Here is a 23,037-nt window from a genome sequence, read left to right on the forward strand (position 1 = left end):
GCAGGCTGACCATATACTTTCTTCCCTTTTCTTTCTCTCGTAACCTTTGCATTGAATTCCTCTTGGCCTCTTAGCTGCTGGATATATATATAAACAGACTTTGGAAGAGAAATCGAAAGAGGTGGGATCGGATGAGAGAGAGAGAAAAGAGAGAAATTTAAACAAAAATAGGCAAATATCGATCAAAATTTGAATCACAAAGAAAAAAAATATCGAAAGCAAATGGAGGGGTTACAACGTTGTAGATATTGGTTTAATGGAGTTTCTCTCTTTTTCCATCCTTTGAGGTTAGTACTATTGATCCTTGTGTGTTTTGGAAACGTAGGTGCAGCGTTCTATAACCTGACCACCATCCCCTTCGACCAAGGCTATATCCCTCTCTTCGGCGACGGCAACCTTGTCCGCTCCCCCGACGGAAAAGGTGTTCGTCTCCTCCTTGATCGCTTCACAGGTTCGTTCTTTCTTTCTTTCGTTCATTTGTATTTTGTGTGTGCGCGCACAGAGAGGCTGTATTAATAGTTTTATCATTTACGATTCATAGTTTGGAATTCTCTAATTGTCTCTTGAAATACTCTCTTTTATTCATACTAATTAATTCTTTATTTTAAATTAATGAAGGTTCTGGCTTCATCTCCTCCAATCTTTACAACCATGGTTTCTTCAGCGCTAACATTAAGTTGCCATCCGATTACACTGCCGGTATCTGTGTTGCTTTTTACGTAAGTTTTCTTATTATTTCTACGTAACACAAGCATATATATGGTAAATTAATTTGAAACGACCTTTTTTCTTACGTAAAATGATCCGTTTTTAGTTGGGAGGAAATGAAGGGAGATTCGTTGATATTTTCTAAATAAGTAGATGTAATTATAATTTGTTTCTAAATTTGTGTGGCTGCGATGACCAAACAAACAGACATCAAACGCGGACGTATTCGAAAAGAGCCACGATGAGTTGGACATAGAATTCTTAGGGAACACAGAAGGGAAGCCATGGAGATTCCAAACCAACATCTACGGAAATGGCAGCACCAACCGCGGCCGCGAAGAGCGTTACCGCCTCTGGTTCGACCCTACCAAAGACTTCCACCGCTACAGCATCCTTTGGACCCCCGAAAAAATCATGTATGTCCTATCGATCCTTTTCTTTTTCAATTCTCATCTAATCAAGTATTAATTTCATTTTCCTCTTAGTTTTGTTTTGTTGTTTTTCCTCTCTAGAGAAATGTTTTTAACATTTGTTTTTAATTTCCTTCTGTTCATGTTCATTGCTGTTTGTTGATTTTTATTTTTATTTTTTATTTAATTCAATTCAATAGTTAAAAATAAACAAGAATGCGTAGAAAGATGAAAAGAATGTTTTGAGAAAGTTTTAGTATACCTATGGATCAAGATGATTCTTGTTGTTAACGCTGGTAGGCAATACGCATGCTTTGTAGACTTTGTTGTATGCTTTATTTGACCTCACGGGAGGCCATACACACTTTGAGATTGCGTATGGGTTGCTTCTGCTTACTAGTCGATAAAAATACGTCTCTATTTTCGACCTAAAAACATCACATAAATTATAAATGATATAGAGTTCCAAAAAAAAAAAATTATAAATGATATATCTCCTTCTTGTGACAAAGTCCAACATGTTGTGTCTGTACCAGATTAACCTATGAATTTAATCAATTAAATGATTGGTAATGTAGAATTATATAATGAATTAAAGGTATGGACTAAAATTTAATAGCAAGATAATGTCACAAATTTATTGATTAAAAAAACGTCACATACTGAAAGTGACATTTCTTATGTGTGATGCACACAATACTTTATGTCATGTCAGGAGTATATATATGAACTGAAAGATGTTATTCTACAAAGTCACTGTGTAACGTTAATGTACGACATTGATGTATTAGTATTTGAAAACAATTGTAACAAAATTGGACTATATATAAAGAAATATGATAAACACACACTAAATTTGTTTAATTATGGTCGTTCTCTTAGCTTGATTTATTCGATATAATAGTCATAAATAAATAAAATACGTGATAGGTTAAACAGATTGCTTGAAAATTAGGTTCTTATATACAATAAGTTATAAAAATAAAATAAAAAGACCAGCTAGTTGCTTCACCACGAAGATCCAATTTTTTGGAGGCTGAAAAGACTCGCAAAGACATTTCAGTATCTCTTTGGCCACTATTGTGTGATTCGCAAGCCCCAAAAATCGAACTTTGAATGTACAGTGTGGAATATGAGCTTGAAATTCGTTTCCCACTATTGAGTCACTGCGTAGTGGTTAATAAGTTATAAAATTATTGAGTTAAAGAAAGAAAGCGGGTGAGAAAAAACATCCTATATTTAAAAAATGGGAGACCATATTTTGTTAGGCTACCAAACTAACGAATGCACCCACCATTGAGCATCATTGCCTGCCTACTTACATATTTCAATATCTACGCATTTTTAAAATTGTCTTCTTATAGTAGTTATTGACGTAGAAATTGAAATGGTAATATATAATTTATTTTTAATTTTTCTTCCCATTATAATTGTGATTAAATATACGACTGAAAATTTTACGTTCAGATTCTACGTGGATGAAGTTCCAATTAGAGAGGTGGTGCGAAATGAAGAAATGGGTGCTGACTATCCTTCAAAGCCAATGTCGTTGTATACGACTATATGGGATGCAAGCAGTTGGGCTACGTCCGGTGGGAAATACAAGGTGAATTACAAATATGCCCCCTTCGTGGCAGAGTTCAAAGACCTAGCCCTAGAGGGCTGCCCTGCCGACCCAATCCAGCAAATCCCTCCTGCTGAAGCGTGTGCGGAACATTACACCCACCTCGCCACCCAAGACTACTCCGTCATTTCGCCTCAGCGGCGAGCTGCCATGAGCAGGTTTCGGCAGCGTTACATGTACTACTCATATTGCTATGATTCGCTGCGTTACCCAGTGCCACCACCCGAGTGCGTTACCGTTCCTGCCGAGAAGGCACGCTTCAAGGACACTGGCAGGTTGAAGTTTGGCGGCAGCCACAAACGACAGTCCAAGCGGAAGTCCCACAAACGCAACCGAGCAGTCCCTAACTCCGACAACGCTGCAGACATATGATGATGGTACATGGATCACACAGTTCAATTTTTTTTCAGATATTATTTGCGATTCAATTCATACATCTCATGCATGTAAATTCAACCCTAGCTTGTACTAGTGTACCATACTCCATACGTTTGTACATCACACACTATTGTTCTCACTCCAATGTAAGTTCAACCCTTGATGTGTTATTATTGATCATTAGTTTTCCATTCTGTTGGATGGATCATTATATGCATTCCTTTTTTTTTTATGTTTTGCCTCGTTGAAATCTTGTCCGGAATTTAAATCCCCAAAGAGTGCTATCCTTAAGTAGACAATTGTTATATCTCGAGGTTCCTCGAACCAGGTACGAATTTATATATAACCCATGTTCCAGTGTGCAACTCCATTAGCACGTTCTCATGCATGTATGAGAAAATATGAATGAGTAAAATGAGTTATCGAGGAATTAAACTGGATAATGGAATGACGCCTTCGGTTTGAACCTCAAATTCAAATATGAAACATTCCTAGAGGAGGTTCAAGTTGAATTTAGATGGACAAAATAAATCAAGGGAACTGGATTAATACTGCCTGAAAGAGGACTGATAGCACAGAAAGGAGAGAGAGATTGTGATTTTCGTTAAAGATACGTGGGATTTTTTATGCAGTGCTTTGTGATGTCCTACAGAAAAAGTGAGTTTTCCGTCTTCTCCATAAGCCCCTTAGCTTCACTATATAGATGAGCTAAGCCCACCCAGAAGCTGAAGAACAGACCTACAAGCAAGCGGCTTCACTTTGGTTTCACACTGTATCTTGTTCTACAGACGGAAACATCAATTCCAATCAAGTTTGTCATCATGATTGTTATGGGTGCTATCATCAGAGACATCCATTTGAAGTTATAGAGATCAACAAACTCATCATATGAATTGTTGATGCACAAAATCTGGAGGAGATATTGGACCAATGTAAATTCGGTCGTGAATCACACAAATGCACAAGAACACAAAGATGTATCGTGGTTCAACTTAATGTTTGGGCTACGTCCACACTGATGTTGATTCTGATTCACTATATGAATGTATGGATTACAATAGATCGGCAAGGGAGCTCTCTGTGGATGCAACCCTTGCCATTTTGCTCTCTGTTTGGCTAAGAGGGTATTGCCCTCTATTGTTGTGAGGGTTGAGACTCTGTTTTCTTTATGTGAAGGTCAGGCTCCCTTAATGAGGGTGAAAGAGAGTCCCTTTTATAGAATAAGGGCTCCCTCCCCTTTTACATAAATTATGGACTTAGGGATGAGGCCCAAAGACAAGGCCCAATACTCAGGTCCGCTTGTCAGGTTAGACAAGAGATCATTGTTCGAACTAAATATTTGTCACCATAAGCATGTGGCTCAGTGATCCATAGGCTGATCAATAGTGTCGGTAGGCTTTTTTAATCAGCAACAATGTCGATCAGTGGATCTAGTTGCTCAATAATTCCTGACAATAAATGACAGTATAAGTATGACCATATAATGAATAAATCAAATTAACAAAGTTTGTCAAGGCAAAACATTGTATCATGTGCCTACTACAGATGAATAATTTATTCAGTTGTGTGGTAAATCACATGTTGTACAAGTGACATAATTTAATGGCAGTCACAATACTCTAGGCCAATAAATATTGTATGATAAAGTTTTTATCCTACCACTTTAGATAATGAAGTGAGGAATGATTAAAGATGTAATAATAAAATATTAATTAATAAAATAATTGTAAGGAAGATTGCAGACAAGCGTTTGTAAAGTATATGCACATTGTAAAGCAAATCAAACTAGGAACGCACTATATAGGTGTGATAGAAATGATGTGGCCTCATGTTAAAGAATATACACACAGATGTAAAGCAAAAGGATCTTATCAAAATAATAATAAAGTAATAAAATAATAACAAAAAGAATCTTATCTTGTTCCCATGGCTTTTTTCAGAAAATGGGCAGGGAACATGCACCCCCCTTCATGATGAAAGTTTTATCTTTTTCAAAATGTTGATGGTCGACAGTTGCAAGTTGTGATAATAAAGTTCTTATCTTCTCTGTTCGTCCATCATTGCTCTAACAGTGGAACTGTGAGCGGAGACCTTAGCCAAAGTATAAACCTTTTTGTCTCCAGCCATTGTCGTCGAAGGAGAGCTAGAGGCCAGTCTGAAACCCAAAAGCTATTTTCCCTTCCTCTCAAGTAGCTGGCCAACATTTGTTAGTCATGCAATCTCCGGGTCAGGCATCCAGGGTGTCCTAGGCGGTGGTCTTTCTCTTGTCGCCATTTTTGAACCTGGCGAGGTACCGATGGTAATTATCATTCATCTTCAAGTAGAAGACCTTGGACTCTCCGGTGGTAGCCGAAGGAACAAGGTGCGACCGCAGGAGCTCCAGGATTCCGGCGTAGATGGCGGAGAGCTCGGTTTCTACCTTGGATCTGTACTGCTTGATGAGCGCCACATGCTCCTCGTTGTGGCGGCCTTCATCCTTCTGCTCAATTGACGAGATTATGCGCCAGGCGGCGCGGAACGAGCCGATGACGTTCTTGAAGGCGACGCTAAGCAGGTTGTGCTCCTTCACCGTAAGCTCGATCCCGACGGTGATGGAGTCGACGACAAGCTTCTTCATGAAGCTCACAATCTCCTCGTACCGCTCGACCTGCTCGGCGAGCTTCGCCATGTACACGTACTGTTCTCTGCTGAGGTTTTCAGGGACAACGGAAGCCATTGGAGCAGGTGAGCTGAGAAGTAGAAATCCTGAGTAGAGCTCTTCTGACTCTGGAGTCAGTGGCCTCATAAATCCCCATTTGGATCCTCATTAGCTCACCCACCATCATGGCCCACCTAGGCTTTCCTAGACCTGACCCGACCCCAGACCCGGCTGACTCATGACTCTTCTTGGAGCCGGAGCCCGGTGATTTGAGACCCAATGCTTTCTTCATCTTTCTGGCAGCTGTGGAAGTGAGCAATCTCTGCAGCGCGGGGGAGTCTTTGAGGGAGTTGGCGTGTTGGGTTGACGAGTCAGCGGATGAGGGTGTGAAAGTCAAGGCTTTTCCGGTGGATATGCAGCAGGCGGCGACGTAAATCTCGTGGGCGGTGAGTCGAAGGTCCGAGTTGCTGAGTTGGGCCGAAAGCTGGCCGAGTGGGGATGGGAGATCAGTGCCCATTGTGAAAATGGATCTGGTGGGTATGCTAAGTGGTTTGGCGGGTAAGGCGGTGGCTGTGGTGGTTGTGGGGGCGGTGATACCTCTTTTGGATTAGCCCAGCGAAGAGACGTCTTTGAAGAGGTGAGCCATAGAGGCAAATATAGGGGAAGAGAGGAAGAGATGACGGAGAGCGAGCGTTAGAGAGTTTTCATTTCTGCATTTTTTAGAGATGGGTTTTGCAGTGACTTTGGTTCCTGGGTTTCTGCTGATTCACGGTGGATATTGTGGTGAGGTTTCACAGTGGTGAGATGAAAAAAAATGAAAGAGAACCGACATAACTTTTCGTGTCGTTTCCCACAAACGGCGCCAAATGTTGATGCACAAAATCCGGAGGATCTTGGACCAATGTAAATTCGGCCGTGAATCACACAAATGCACAAGAACACAAAGATGTATCGTGATTTACCCTAATGTTTGGGCTACGTCCACACTGATGTTGATTCTGATTCACTATATGAATGTATGGATTACAATAGATCGGTAATGGAGCTCTCTGTGGATGCATCCCTTGCCATTTTGCTCTCTGTTTGGCTGAGAATGTATTGCCCTCTATTGTTGTGAGGGTTGAGACTCTATTTTCTTTCTGTGAAGGTCAGGCTCCCTTAATGAGGGTGAGGGAGAGTCCCTTTTATAGAATAAGGGCTCCCTCCCCTTTTACATAAATCATGGACTTAGGGATGAGGCCCAAAGACGAGGCCCAAAGACAAGGCCTAATATATGGTACCAACATGAATCATCATCACCTCCATATTTTGACGTCAAAGTGAAAGAAGTCTCAGTCACTACAATCCGCGTTCAGAAGCTTAAAACAACGACATCTCGTTCCGGCTTCAGAAATTTAATACAATTACGATCTAACCATCGAGATGGCGATTATATTAAATACATTTAAGTCTTGTAAGTTCTTCGTTAAAGTGAGACTTTAATTTGAGTTTCAATATGATACTTTAGTCAAAGTGACTTAAAATTTTAATTTTATTCAACCAGAAAAATAGTATTTAAGTTTTGACTCCAACCATCTCTAATACACGAGAAAAACTTGTATGAATTTTAACTTGATGCAGGACAATGTTAGACGACACTACTAGCCACTCTAAACTTGCCACTTGTTCAAATTTAAGCACTATAACACAACTTGAGGAAAAAGAACTCCTCCACCCATCCTCTATAGCACGGTTTCCAAAATCCTTCTGAAGTTTCACTTGCTGAACTCCAATTTTTGTTATCAGCCATTTTCATTTTGACTAATCTTCTCTGTATTTGTTTCAATTTTATTGGATGTCACCGAAGGGACATTTTGACTATAATTCGAAGTTTGCACTTAGTTTTTTTTTGTTTGATCAGTCATTTTCAAATTTGTAATCTCCGTCAGATGAGCACAAGGATTTACCAACTGTTCATGTATAATTGACTTTAATTTGTAATCTCCGCTTTGGTTTTCGCTTTCTTTTTTCTTCCAAGTATTTTATTCTATTACTTTTTGTTTTACCAAATCAAAACTCTGTTTAGGAGTAAATGTTGAAATATCAAGGAGATATTCTTGTGTGCGGACTCTCCTATGACATAGAGCACTAAAAGGGAATGGGGGAAGACGGGTACAAAGAGTCCACCTACTAGATGTAAGTCGGGGTTGTTTGGTTCCCTTCTCTCAATACAAATAAATTAGATTTTTTTCGTATTTCTAAATTCTTGAGTTTGAAACTTTTTTTAAGTGTAATTTTATCTAAGTCTTACATGTCAAAACAAATAATTTTTTTTAATATATAGAGTTAAGACATATTTTTTGGTGTCGCCACTTGGACCTAAAAAATCTAAGGACTGGCCTGCCATTTTTGGTGCCATATATTGAATATAGATTTCACAAAAATCCCTTAATTTTGATATCTTGAAGGGAAAAGGATTGGATCCTTTTCCTGGGGATCCAGAAATCATGTATATTCATCATACATCATGTGGTCAGAAATCATTTAAAATTTAAAATTAAATATAAATAATATCTAAAAAAAACTAACCGTACGATGTACGATGAACGGACATGATTTCTGAATCATCCGGATAAGGATCCTTCTCCTTCTTGAAGAGCCATATCCTTCTTGAAGACCCATATCCTCGTTATGGGCCTGGGTGGCTAGTACATAGGAGCAAGTCTAGTGGAAACGACATGGGTTAGGGGTTGGAGGTTTTATTTGACCTCTCAAAGTATCATTATTTATGAAATTCAGCCATCTCACAATTTTGTTGCTCTAACGATATGAGAGATTAGAGGTTAAAAAGTGTTGGGTGACTAATTTTCATTAGCTACCGGTTTGTTCCTAAGTTGACCCTTCAAGGGCAATCGGCAAGATTCGGGGCTAAACTGGCTCCTTGGAGGGCCCTGGGCGAGTTTAGCATAAACTAGATATGTCCCATTAAAAATTGAATTTTATCATGTACAGCATTTTTACATAAACTAGCTTGCATGCATTAGATATGCTCGACACACCAAGCTGGCGCACAAGAGATTTTGTGTTACAGGTAACAAATGCTATACATCTTGAATTTGGCATTTTACTTTAATGAAATTTTTCATAAAAATGGTTTGGTAATGAAACGAGTATATGAACCAACATGAACGCACCTCGGGGACGCCTCCGAAAATTGGAACGACAGTAACAAATAGGATCATGTTTACCAAACTCGAAGCTGGTCATCGATGCTATAAAAGGTGTTTGTTCTACTCCTTGGCGTCTGAGGAACATTTTAGAAGATATCATACGGTTGGCTTCAGCTTTTGATGTGATCACTTGGAACCACGTCTATAAGAAAGACTTTGTTATTTGACTGTATTGATACTGATTGTAATATGAGTGACTTTATCTAATGTTATTCATTTGGATAATGCTAGGGATATCAAAATATTAAACTAAATTTGTAAACCAAATGATGTGTTACTAATATCAAATAAGCACATTAATCAATATTTAACTAGTAATCCAATGACCAACCATTACATCATTTGATTTATAAATTTAGTTTAAAAGTTTTTATCTCCTTAGTATTACCCTATATTTTCCTAAAAGAAACTGGAATTTCCAAAAATCTAAAAAAAAAAAAAAAAAAAAAAAGAAAAAAGAGAGGCTGTCATCATAAAAGCAATGGTTTAGTCAAAGTTGCCAATGTTGAAGTTTATGGGTGTTTTGCCTTTTTCAACAGATGCTGACTTTTCTCTATCAATAGTGCGGGGGCTCACTGTTTGATGTCCTATGTATGACTCTAAATGGTTCATATTTTCAATAAAATTTAATGCTCTCGCACCGTTCACACACTGTCGGTGTAGAGAAATTAGTGTCCGGCGTCTGGACCACTAGAAACCTACAGCTTAGCGAGCATTATTGCTCACCGTCATAAATTATGATGCATGCTTATTATATACTTATTCTTCTATTATGTGTCATTCGTTTAATTTTTGATAACGTGAAATTACAGATGGTTAGATATATGGTGAACTTGGGCTATAGGATGACGATGAGCAAATATACTCTCTACGGATACACTAGAAAATCTCCCATGACCCACCACCCATCACTGCCCTAATTTTTGAACCCTCCCACCTTTCTTTCGGTTTTGGCCGGTGCCTGGACAAAAGACCTTCTTGTCAGTATGGTTCACAAGGTGCAGGCAAATTGTTAAAATAAAGGTCAAACTTTCGTGAAACCGTGCTATTCAGATCTTGGTTCTGTGGTCTGTAATAGAGTGCAGTACTTGGTCGTCTCCTTTGTGTTTAAAAATAAAGAGTGATGTTGGTGATGAATTTCAAGTTCGTTTTTTATACGATATGTTCTAAATTTAATTCTTAACGCTGGTGAATAGCACAATGGTGGTTATGGGAGACTGAAATATTTATATGAGTCTTTCCGGTCCTCAGAATAGTGAACTACCGTGGCGAAGCCACTAGTTGGTCTCCTTTTGAAAAAATATAACAAGGAAGACTAAATTTGTAAACTTAATTTTGTAAACTTAATGACATGGAAGTCCACGATTTGATTATTACTTAAATGTCAATTACCGTACTTATTATTTACTGATGACACATCATTAATTTGCAAATTTAGTCTACTTTGCATTAATCAAAAGTCCTCATATGTGGCATTTTTTTGGAACTATACTAGTTTATTAATATTTTGACAAAAGATGTAACCATTATGTGGGAATTAAGATCCTCTCCGAACTTTTTTGTCTAGAGTCAACGCATCCAGATATCCGGACCACTCATTTTAAATCATGCGGTTCTCATTAATCTATTTTACTAACCCACCTCACACAAGTCAAGAGTCTGAATCTTTTTTTTCTCTCTTCAACCACTCGAATCTTTGAATCCTTGAGCTATGGACACAGAGATCCGAAGATGATCTAGACTCATTCATTGATGAGCATTGATGAGCGAAGTCACTTTCAAATAATAATACAATTCTTAATTGCTTGAAAAAATGGGTCAAAATTATTGTTCGTCCATGCAAGTTGAACATTATTTTGTGTGATCGATTAGGGGAAAGTCCACTGTTTAACCACGTAACACAGTTTATGTATATATAGATAGATCCATCATCACTCAGAACTCACAAAAGATAAAGCCTCTCCTGCCCCTCCTAGGACAACAGAACAATGGCCAAAATTCCAGTGGTAGATTTCTCGAAAGATGACTGCTTGAAGCCGGGGACAAGTTCTTGGCTCTCGGCACGCAAAGACGTCTGCCGTGCACTGGAAGATATCGGCTGTTTCACGGCAATTCTTCCCAACAAAGTTCCAAAGGAACTTGCCAACACCTTCTTCTCTACATTTGACGACTTGTTTGATTTTCCAACTACTACTCCTGAAAAGCCTTTCTTCTATGCAACTTCTAATTCCGGGCAACGAACCTACGGGATCATCAACGGCACAAACCCTCAAGATGTTCAACAATTCACACATCTCATTTGGGCGGATGGAAACGATCAATTTCGGTATGATCGATCACTTCTGCATTTCTCAAACATATAGATCTCACTACATACATACATACATACATACATATATATATATATATATATATATATATATATATATTATATTGATCATATACATCAATGTATATATACTAATAATATGTTCTTTGTTACCCAGTGAGAGTGCTGCTGGACCCTCCAATAAGTCTTTTGATATTGTCTCTGTATCAATGGATTCTCATTTGCCATACATAACTAAGAAGTAAGGACATGGCTTCAATAGGGCACACATTCATCAATTAAATAGCCAAAGGCAGTAAATGATCAAATAATGGCCTTGCGCTTGATTCAACCTGAAAGAAAGGTAGCCACTCTAAGAGCAACTTCACCGTTGCTCATTGCATTAGGGTTAGGCAACCCAATCCACTCCCTCCCCTTCCCCAAAACACTCAAATTCACTCAGGCAATTGGGCTTAAGATGAGTCCAATGGAGAAGTCAAGCAATAAGAGCACGTCCAGTGTGTAAAGGCTCCCTTGGCAATAGGCAATTCAATCCCCTTAATTGAATAGTAACTGCCCTTAATGAACAGTAATTGCCTATTGTATCTCCACATATACTAAATAGCCTATGCAATTCACATTAAAATATTAGTATTTTTTATTTTAGAAAACAATAAAAAATAATTTTATTTTTAATTTCAGATAGAATTTTTAACCGATCACGTCATGCCACATTTCAGTATCCAAAAGTATGATTTTTGTGGATAAATTTCGATAAGATTTTTAACCAATTCTGTAGCACCTCATGTCTTTACCTGTTTAGAATCGTTGAAAATATTGAAATGTGGTCTTTCAAATGTGGCCCAAACCTTGGAATATCATAGGGGGATAAAAATTGTATTCCGAACTTAATTAATATATTTCAAGCAACCAAAGTCCTAGCTTGGATTGGAGGAATGTTGCTCAAGTCTTAGTATTAGATTAACCTATACAATTGCACCATCGAACTTAATAATTAAAAAGTATTGTTATGTCCACCCACCTATCTTATTTTATCACCCACTTTATAATTAAAGAATATATGTGTGTGTATATATATAAATATATAATGGATGAGAAAATAAGACAAGTGAATAAACATAATAACAATCTAATTGAATAAGCGTAAGAATATTAACAAATAAGACAAGTGAGTAAACATAATAACAATCTAATTGGCCGTAGGAGGCTTATCCTTATTTGCTCGGATTCTTCCGTTGCGTTCCAAACCATACAATATACCAATCTCGCAAAATGCGCCTATAAAATTGTCAAGTATATGATTTCAAAACTTATAATTTCAATTACAAAATTAAGAGTGTTTGGAAAGTAAAAATAGGCTGTGTCATACTTACGAGGGTCGTTGAAAGTACTTGGTCATAGAGAAAGAGCAACACCAGTGAGACCCCAAATTTGAACAAAACCAATTTTTAAACATCCAAATTAGTTTTAATAAAAATAAAAATAAAAACTTATTACTTATGTTTAATTTTTTATGCTTGAACCCACAACATTGCACATTATTGAAAACCAAATTATTGAAAATGCAGGGAGAGCATAAAGTTTAAGTGTTAAGCCACCCCATTGCATATGGTCTAAAAGTGATGAGAAAAAATGAAAACCATATAAAACAATGATAATGTTATAAATGTGAATGACCCCATCTAATGATATTGAATTCATTCATACTAGCGCATCCATTTGCCTATAGAACCAATTCAAACAAATGTTTCAGACATACGAGAGAGAAATAGTAAGCCTCAACAACCAATATTCCATGCTTTGATATTTTCCATGATAAATCCAAAATTATTATATGAAACCATCCACATTAGATTAGCAATACACTCCATTAGATTAGCAATACAATGTAGCTAGCAATACACTCCATTAGATTAGCAACACAATCAAAACAGAAACAATCAGATTTTGTGTCTCAGACATCCAAGGAAGGAAAAAAGCAGCATAAGCTCTCAAGCCCGGCGAAAGGCGAAAGCTCTTAGGCGGCCACTGCGAATGTTCTTGAGAAACAAGCCTTTGGATTTATCATCACAGACCATAAATTATCAAATTTAACAAAATAAGACAAGAAATGTAAAAAAGAAAGAACAAGGGCATCAGTTCTCCAAGGTGATTGATAAAACATCAATGAAATTCAGACGCAAATTACCCATAAATACCAATTTGATTCATCACCTGCCCACATTCTTTTCAAGCAAAGAAATAACAAAACGAGTGGGGTTGTGTGTGGGAGTGAAATTTGAAGTGTGAAAAGCGATGGAATTTAGAAAGAAAGCGATCGGAACCTGTCGGGATTCACAGTAACATCAAACTGTTACCAGTCAGTGGATTGACAGACATGAATTTCTATCGTCACCTCGCTTTCTTCGATCAAACCCAGTTCCTAAAACAGCTAAAAAATCATAAAACAAACTAAAACATGAAACCAATAGAATTAAAGGACGCTCAGAACTTCTTAGAGGGTTGTGACCGTCATCGACGGAGCTCAAAAGCTGCCGCCTTTGGCACAAAGAGCTTCATCAAGGCCATCATTACAGAGAATTAAATGGAAACACACAGAAATTAGGAGTTATGAAGGGAAACGGGGATTGGGTGGAGGCGGGATGTTGAAGCGGCTATGGACTTGAAGGAGGAGGAGGAGGTGAGCAGATGCTTCGATTTGGGGAGAGTTGTTGCGGAAGAGGCAATTTATGGACTCCATGAGAAAACCCTAGTTTTGTAAACCCTATGGGCTGAAACGTTGGGCTGCATTGGGTACCAGGATTAGGGTGCAGAAATAATTTTCTTGGGCTTTAACGGGCTGCTGCTTCATGAATATTTTTGTTTTTACTTTCAAATTTTCATTTATTTATGGAGAAAATTCAGCAATCAGATTCAAACTGTATCTAAAGTCTTTTAAAATTAAATTAAAATCAAATCAAATAAAACAAAATACTTATCAAGAAGTGTTGTTCCATGACACCATATTTTCTACCCAAGTTTCAGACCGTTAGATCGGTAGAGATTAAAGCATTACGGTTAAGGTTGCAGGCATGGAGGATTAATTTTTTATTCTTCAAATAGTAAAGCATATTTAATTATTTTCTTCAGATGAAAGTTTTTTATTGGCTTATTTACTAATATGTAATTGGAATGAAAGAAATTGTATTAAGGAGGATATGAAATGAGGTGAAGCAAAAAATTAGAGTCATGTCGAAATATTTTACTTCAATTTGTTGAGGCCCCAAAAAAAAATAGTCATGTCGAAGTTTTTTACTTCAATTTGTTGAGGCCCAAAAATGTTACACACCAACCCAACCAATTTTCAAGGCCCAATTTTCATATAAAACCTTCACTTAAGCCCAAACACATGCCAATGTGCGGGATCGATAAGGAAATATATGTACGAACATGCCACACCATGATAATTAAATTGGATATTTATACAAATCACGCAATGCTCATGCCTATTCATGACGCCAAGCTTCCTCGTGCTAGTCACTATTCATGCTAAGCCCAAATCACATACTCGAAGCTTGCTAACTGAATTGTGGTGCGGATGGTTACGAAAGGTTATTAGGCCTACCTAAAATTGAGGTTATGGAAGACTTTAGGCTGCTTGGGGGCCTAGGATCCAAGCCATATCCTTTGCATTTCATGCAGGCAAGCATTGAGAGATAACTAGCCTAGTTTACCTATTTCCCTAGCAAGCTAACCCTCTTAGTTAAGACTAAACTAGATTCCTACATTAAATGTATGCTAAACCCAGTAAGTCAGGCATTTACTGTTAATTTTCCCTTCCTAGCTTGCACAGATAACCAACACGCAAAAGTCATAAGACGCGTTACCAAAAGTAGTGTTTGCGAAAGGCTGGCCTGGGAAAGCCGCATCTCAGGAAGAAGCAAGTTACAGGTTTTAACAATGTATTTACCTTACACCAAAAGGGAAACAGTTGGGGGGTTAGAGAGAAATGAAGGGGAATACCAAGCCACAAAGGGAGATTCCTTTGAAGTCTAGAGAATAACCCTTCATTTACAAAATGAGAGAGAGAAACCATTAAAGGGGCATAAAGAGAACGCAGAGAGACAAAGTCAAGAAGCACCACCCATGAAGTAAACCTAGAAAGCTCCATTTAGCCTAGAAACATACTCCAAGCCTCAAGAATCATCATCCATGCTACCTTAGAAATTCCTACAGCCTTCCATTAAAGATCCCAACCATTAGAAGCCTTGCTATCACCCTAGGAAAGCCCAAATCATCCAGCCAAGAATGTCATGCAATCATACATACCCCTTCTCTCTCATGTTAAACCGGTAATCTTTTAGCTTCCACACCGCGGCCTTGGATTCTATAACCTAAAGACAAGGTTATGCCAATTGTTGTGAAGTTCAATAATGATTGTGTGCCGAACTTTAAAAGTAACATGAAAGTAACACTTCACTTCGTCGAGAAAGCTGATGAAGTGACCTATTTTAGCAAAAGAATCAAAGAAGAAACCAGGGCACAAGGCCAAACACTGTTTTCTCTCCAACACTTGACCCCAATTGACAATCAGCTAGTACTTTTTTTTTTTGGTTGAAAGGTGGATTCATGGAAGAAACCAGAGCACAAGGCCAAACAAACAAACATAAAGCTTGTCGGTCAACCAAGAAATCATGAACACAAAGATAAACATGACATAAGAAGACGCCTTCAAGAAGGACACCAGCATCATCCTATCTACCCACAAGGAACCCCCCACCCTTACACTGGAGGACATGAGAGACCGTCTTTGATTGATAGTCAGTTGGTACCTGAGGTCCTTAGATTGAGAAAGACTTGTCAAGAGTTTTCGATCACGTCATTCGTTGGACATCTCTCATAAAAGCATACAAACACTTGTATCATTATCCCACTGAACTCTAAGTTAGAGTTAGTCTTAAATTATAAGCCATAAGTAAACCATTAGACTTGGTTTTAGGTCCTTTAGTAGAAAAACTTGTGGCCTTGCTTTGGCATCGTACCCCATCATTTTCTTCTTTTGGTCCTACCAAATGTTCCAATGATTTAATCATATATAAACGCTTCACTTTCTCCATTTTTATACTTATTTTCATAGGTTTAATATCTAATGAAAATTGACATTTTATTTTTAGACTTTTTTATACAATGTATATTATGGCTGTATGTATTTTTGGGGACGAAAAAGAAAGACTTGTACCAAAGCAGCATGTCGAGATATGCCTAATATGCATTCCATAAAACATTTAGTAGGCACAAAAATGACTCGTACCAAATATTTGGAGGATCTCGCATGATATCTCCAGCAATATGGAGTTGAAATTGGCTGCAAGAAGAAAACTGCAGCATTTTTCTTCAAATATTCCTTTGAAGGGAGAATTTTTTCATTGTGACAGGAACACGAATGGTACACCACGTGTTTTTATGTAAGTGGTGGGAAATTTTATTTTTTTAAGTTATTAACTTTTTAGCACACATATCCTACTATTTGTATAGTAACACGTGATGTACCACTCCGTATGCCAGTCACATTAAAAAAATCTCTCCATCCCCTGTGCCCCTTTTTTGACTTTCTTCAAAGAAATTGTGCTAACTAACTTAAGATACTCGCAACCGTGTACGTAAAATGCGTAAAGGAGCCATCATCCCATGTGCCCCATTTAGGAAAAGGATTCCTAGGGATCATAGGGATCCCGTAATTGTGATCATTCATTGTAAATCGTGCGATCAGTTTTCGTTAGTACTATTTATATTTAATTTTAAATTTTAAAATGATTTCTGACCGGACGATGTACTATGAACAATCACGATTATGGGATCCCTATGATCCCTAGGAAAAGGATCCGGCGTGGATCTTTTCCACAACTATACTCTCCTACTCTCTCTCTCTCTCTCTCTCTCTCTCTCTCTCTCTCTCTCTCTTCATTGGATCTTCCTTACTTCTGAACTAGTCTCTCTCCCTCTCTTTCTCTCTCTCTCTCTCTCTCTCTCTCTCTCTCTCTCTCTCTCTCTCTTCATTGGATCTTCCTTACTTCTGAACTAGTCTCTCTCCCTCTCTTGCTTCATTGGATCCTCCTTAATTCTAAACTAGTCTCTTTCTCTCTTTAATTAACAAAGTAATCTCTTTGCAACAACTCCCTGGAAGGTGTGTGTTGAATAATATATACTAAGGGGATATTGTGGATGCAAATTTCATCCTCCTTGATCTTGGACAAAATTGCACCTACAAAATAATTAACACATTAGGTCAAGGCCAAGAGCCTCATGCGCCCACAATGAATGGGGGGGCTTTGGCCAAAGAACATCCGATGCCAAAGTTAGAATTTAGAGAGAAAAAGTGTTTGAGAATTCTAGAGAATTTTAGCAAGAGTTGGAAGTCCCCTTTTGGGAGAGAATGGTGAGCTATATATAGGGAATGGAGGTGGCCGGCCCTTAGAGGTTTTTTGTGTGAAATGGGTGATTAGATTGGTGATTAATGGATTAATTAGGCATTAATTAACCAATTAATCTCCATTTATATGGAATAATTTGTAGGTTATGAAGTAATTACTTAAGATGATGATGGATGAGATAATTTGGAATTGGTTACCTTTTTTGGACACTGTTGGTGAATGATTGTCCACTGCTCGCGCGTAGGACAACCGATGTGTCTCAGTGGTAACTTTGTCCTTTTTACCAAAAATCCACGTGTCACCTTGTGATTATTTTTTGCTCCACATATATATACAAGGGATATATTACACTAATATATACTAAGGGGATGCAGAAGAATAAGAACCCAAAAAATAGTGAATTGAAGATAAATGCCCTATTTATAAGGGCAATCCACCATCTCTCATAATTAGGCTAAACTCTAGTTCACCGAAGCCAATTTGGGAGGTGTCTGTTCTATCTCAAGGTTTGCTAGTTCATTTTCAAATGTTTTAGTTTGTTTTTATCTTTATTTGAAGATTGATGACATTCCTTATTACTGTGACATATTAGATTAATAAACAACAAAGAATTACATAATCCATACGTCTTGTCTTTGTTAATATTAAATTTCATTGGATGCTCTGCCGATCAAAGCTGAAACCAACGGTGGAACAAGACAATCCAATATTACAATTTTAACAAAATTGGGGGGTGACATGAGAGTTTTAATAAAAGTTATGAACTGATGATGCTGTGCCCCTATTTTGTCTTTCTTAATACGTGCGAACGCATTGAATTATCGTTGTATAGAGTAGAAGGACTCGGCTGACTCTGTCCCTCCACTAGCACTAGGAATTAGGAACTTCCTCGCATCAGGAGGAGCTGCATTCATTCTTAAATTCACATTTCTTTGAGTCCTCCACTAAGGATATATTATAGTGAATCTTAATCAAATATTTTTGGTACTATTTACTTTTAATGTTAAAGATGTTTTTATCTTAAAAAGTCATTCCTGATACTATTTATTTACATTTTTATTTTATCTTTTTTATTAAAATTAAAGTTTTGAGGATTTTTCATTAGTTTTCCTTGTAATATAACATATTATTCCTGCTGAATGCACATGAGCATTTTTGTTCATCGACATAAGTTATGGTGTATGTTCACAATATATTGATTCATTTGTCACGTGTTCTTAACTTAATTTTGGTTAACTTTTTTTTTTTTTTTAAATTGAAACAGTGATATTTAAAGTGAAAATTAACTAAAATTAAATGAAATAACATGTATTAGATGCTTAGATGTATAATAAACATACACTATAATTATGATAGTGAACAAAATGTTCTCCACGGGCTACAGTATAAAAAAACTCCCCTGACACATCACCTATCACTGCCCTACTTTTTGGACTGGGATCACCTCCGGACCCCTCCTGAGCAAATTGAGCAAAATATCTCATAAATAAATTTAAATATTGAAAAATTGTCACGCAAAATAAGGTAAGATGAAAATGGAATGATGAGATATTTTGCTCAGTTTGCTTAGCAGGGGGGATTCGAAGGTGATCCATGTCCCTACTTTTTGAACCCTCCCCCACTTTCTCCACTTTTTCCGCTATCTTTTCTTGTTTGATTTAACTCTCTTCCTTTTTCAATCCCCTTCAATCTTCACTTCTCACACTTTCTATTTTGTATTTCTTTTTTTATACAAAATTAGTACAAGATATTAATATTACATAATCATGACCGTTCAAATAAGAAGGAAATGAAGAAGATGAAAAAAAGAAGAGAGAAAATCCTTCTCCATGGACAAAAGACCTTCTTGTCAGTATGGTTCACAAGGTGCAGGTAAATTGTTAGAATAAAGGTCAAAATTTCTTGAACTGTGCTATTCAGATCTTGTTCTGTGGTGTGTAATAGAGTGCCGCACTCGGTCGTCTCCTTTGTCTCTAAAAATAAAAGGTAATGAGGGTAGATTTTAGATTCGTATTTCATATGGTATGTTTTGAGTTTAATTTTTGTCAATGGTGAATTGCAAAATGGTGGTTAGAAGATATTGAAATATATATGTGAGTCTTTTCGGCCTTCTGAATGATGGACTGTCGTGGCAAAGTCACAAGCTGGTTCATTTTTTGAAAAAATATAACAAGGAATACTAAATTTGTAACTTCATTTTGTAAAATAAATGACATAGAAGCCGGTGATTAGGTTATTACTTAATTATCGATTATCGTGCTTATTTTTTATTGATGACATATTATTTAGTTTGTAAATTTAGTCTACGTAGTATTATTCAAAAATCCTCATATATGGAATTTTTTGGAACTATATTAGTTTATTAATATTTTGACAGAAAACGTACCCATTCATTGACAATTAATATGTTCTCTGAATTATTGTGTTTCAGTCGAATTCGGATATCTCGACCACTCAATTTAAATCAAACGGTTCTCATTAGCTTATTCTATTTGCCCACCTCAAATAAATTAAGAATCTTAATCTCTTAATAGTTTGAAAAAAATGGGGTCAGAATTATCGTTCATCCATGCAAGTTGATCATTGTTTTTGAGTGATACGTTAGGGGAAAGTCAATTGTTTGACCACATTACACAGTTTGTGCATATATAGATAGATACGTCATCATTGAGAGAACTCACAAAAGATAAAGCCTCTCCTGCTCCTCCTAGGCTAGCAGAACAATGGCCAAAATTCCAGTGGTAGATTTCTCGAAAGATGATTGCTTGAAGCCGGGGACAAGTTCTTGGCTCTCGGCACGCAGAGATGTCTGCCGTGCACTGGAAGATATCGGCTGTTTCACGGCAATTCTTCCCAACAAAGTTCCAAAGGAACATGCCAACACCTTCTTCTCTACATTTGACGATTTGTTTGATTTTCCAATCAGTACTCCTGAAAAGCCCTTCTTCTATGCAACTTCTAATTCCGGGCAACGAACCTACGGGATCATCAACGGCACAAACCCTCAAGATGTTCAACAATTCACACATCTCATTTGGCCCGATGGAAACGATCAATTTCGGTATGATCGATCACTTCTGCATTTCTCAAACATATAGATCTCAATACATACATACATACATATATATATATATATATATGTGTGTGTGTGTGTGTGTGTGTGTATTATATTGATCATATACATCAATTTATACTAATAATGTGTTCTTTGTTGGCCAGTGAGAGTGCTGACTTCTATGCAAAAGTGCTGGCGGAATTAGATCAAACTGTGACAAGAATGGTGTTTGAAAACTACGGTGTAGAGAAGTACCACGACGATCACGTTCGATTGATGTTTTACAATTTGAAAATGATTAGATACGAGAAACCCGAGAAACTTGATAGTGATGTGGGTTTAAAGATTCATACGGACAAGAACTTCTCCACCATAATCCATCAAAACCATATCAACGGTCTGGAGATAAATACAAAGGATGATGAGTGGGTGCTTTTTGATCCTCCACCTTCATCCATTATATTCATAGCAGCTGACGGATTTCAGGTATGTCACATATTATTTACCCTTTGAACACGAGTAATTTGATAACCGTTTCTTTTTCACCTTTTTCTATTAGTTATTTGAGTTTTCAAAATTTGGCTTTCCATTTTTATTTTTTTGACTAATATTTTAGCAACCAATTACTAGTTGTTTTCGATACAAGTAATTATTTTTCAACAAGGACGTTTGTGTTCTTTTATTGGCTTAGGTTTGGAGCAATGACAGAATCCGACCTTGTAGACATAGAGTGACCTTGACTGAAAATGTCGTAAGATACACATTTGGTGTCTTCTCTGTCAAGAAAGGGGTGATACACGTACCGAATGAGCTCGTGGACGAAGACCACCCGTTACTGTATAAGCCTTTGAATCATGTTGAGTTCCTCATGGCACAGAGACATACTGGTGAAACTGAGTATGCGGCAAAGGCATATTGTGCCATTTGACATTTTCTTTGGTCCAACGCTCCAAGTCAATCCCGCTATGGTTTTCTCTTTCTATTTTCTTCCATGTATTTTATTATTCTACTTTTATTTTTCTAAAACAGTACTAGGTTTATGGGTAAATGTTGAAATAACAAGGAGATATTCTTGTGTGCGGATTCTCCTATGAGACATAGAACTCAAGGGGAAGGAGGGAAGACAGAGTACAAGGGGTCCACCTATTGGATGAACGCCGGTGAGACTCTCTCAGTGGCGGAGCCAATGTTGGGGTCACTGGTTGCCCATGACCCCAACAGCTTCAAAATTCCTATATACATTTGAATCTGTATTTGTATTTCACCCCTATAAATAGTTATGGCAAACTAAATCATAACAACCTCCTCCTACTAATTATGTTTTCTTTTGTCATCCATATTTTCCTTTTCTCTTGTCTTGCGTGCCACTTTATTGTGCGAACCAATTGCTCGACAAATGTCTCAGTTGACAACCTTAGCAGTCTTCAACATTGCTCGATAGTTTCGTACAACTGCCCTCGATAAGCCTCCATTGATCATAATAATTGTCGATATACGTAAGTGTAAGCTTTCGGCAAATGTCGGTGGGAATCGACAAGTGCCCACCAGGTGCTCAATGAACTGGTCTATTGAAGTTTTTTTGTCGAAATTATGATCTCATTATTTGAAAATCCTGACTCCGCCATTAGACCCTCCAATAAATTTTTTGATATTGGCTATGTACCAACACCCAAAAGAAAAAGTAAAAAAAAAATCTCAAATTTTATTTTTACAAGCATGTTTTCTTACTTATAATGGAAAAAATCACGAATGAAAATTATTTGAAAATGAAACCTAATTCGGGTATGAGATATACCTCATCGTTCGACTATGGCATACCTAATATTAACGTGCGATCCACTTCCTTTTTCATTCCTTGTATTCTACTGAAAATAAAATGTTGTGTTCCTCGAGGAGAAAATCTAGTGAAAAAATGCATGTGGTTCTTCAGAAAACTGAGGCATTTCCCAGCTGTAAGCTTCAAATGGTCACCCACACAGCAGCCATCCTTGTGCTCAGTTGAAAGTTTCTCAACAAATTTCCACATTATTTGCAACTCCAACATGTAGAGGGGACAGAGTTTTAAATTGAATTTTTTTTTTAAATAATTAAAAAAAAAAAAGGGTAGTGTCTTGGATGAAAGACCGCAGCTTAACAACTTTCAGATTCAAAACCTTCTCTCAGTTGACAACCTTAGCAGTCTCCAACATTACTCATCAGTTTCGTATAGCTGTCCTTGATAAGCCTCTATTGATCATAGTACTTGTCGATACACGTAAGTGTAAGCTTTTGACAAA

At 37.3% G+C, this 23,037-nt stretch overlaps 3 protein-coding genes and 4 non-coding genes across 8 annotated transcripts; 2 read left to right on the forward strand and 5 right to left on the reverse strand.

Moving 5' to 3' along the window:
• On the forward strand, positions 1–3,349 carry LOC103436866 (probable xyloglucan endotransglucosylase/hydrolase protein 30). The gene is made up of 4 exons (XM_008375314.4): positions 1–451; positions 619–719; positions 916–1,124; positions 2,586–3,349. Exons 1-4 carry the CDS (start codon positions 223–225, stop codon positions 3,112–3,114), a joined length of 1,068 nt encoding a protein of 355 aa, XP_008373536.1. The 5' UTR covers positions 1–222; the 3' UTR covers positions 3,115–3,349.
• A 1,935-nt stretch (positions 3,350–5,284) lies between these two features.
• Positions 5,285–6,092, reverse strand: LOC103436867 (14-3-3 protein 10-like). The gene has a single exon (XM_017332900.3). It carries the CDS (start codon positions 5,903–5,905, stop codon positions 5,366–5,368), a length of 540 nt encoding a protein of 179 aa, XP_017188389.1. The 5' UTR covers positions 5,906–6,092; the 3' UTR covers positions 5,285–5,365.
• Positions 6,093–10,773: 4,681 nt separating this feature from the next.
• On the forward strand, positions 10,774–22,076 carry LOC103409446 (probable 2-oxoglutarate-dependent dioxygenase AOP1.2). Of its 2 annotated transcripts, none has more exons than XM_070823949.1 (3): positions 10,774–11,293; positions 20,926–21,247; positions 21,453–22,076. In XM_070823949.1, exons 1-3 carry the CDS (start codon positions 10,956–10,958, stop codon positions 21,687–21,689), a joined length of 897 nt encoding a protein of 298 aa, XP_070680050.1. In that variant the 5' UTR covers positions 10,774–10,955; the 3' UTR covers positions 21,690–22,076. The 2 variants fall into 2 exon arrangements, with proteins under 2 accessions (XP_070680050.1, XP_070680049.1); XM_070823948.1 differs by lacking the exon at positions 10,774–11,293 and adding an exon at positions 20,357–20,767.
• LOC114825685 (small nucleolar RNA SNORD14) lies at positions 13,247–13,372 on the reverse strand. The gene has a single exon (XR_003774517.2). It is a non-coding gene; the product is annotated as a small nucleolar RNA SNORD14 (small nucleolar RNA).
• Positions 13,424–13,519, reverse strand: LOC114825710 (small nucleolar RNA Z101). The gene has a single exon (XR_003774541.1). It is a non-coding gene; the product is annotated as a small nucleolar RNA Z101 (small nucleolar RNA).
• On the reverse strand, positions 13,610–13,696 carry LOC114825716 (small nucleolar RNA snoR14). Its single transcript, XR_003774547.1, has one exon. It is a non-coding gene; the product is annotated as a small nucleolar RNA snoR14 (small nucleolar RNA).
• Positions 13,777–13,863, reverse strand: LOC114825715 (small nucleolar RNA U61). Its single transcript, XR_003774546.1, has one exon. It is a non-coding gene; the product is annotated as a small nucleolar RNA U61 (small nucleolar RNA).
• Positions 22,077–23,037: the final 961 nt, after the last annotated feature.

Source organism: Malus domestica, chromosome 06 (genome assembly GCF_042453785.1).
Source record: "Malus domestica chromosome 06, GDT2T_hap1".
Classification (NCBI taxonomy): domain Eukaryota; kingdom Viridiplantae; phylum Streptophyta; class Magnoliopsida; order Rosales; family Rosaceae; genus Malus; species Malus domestica.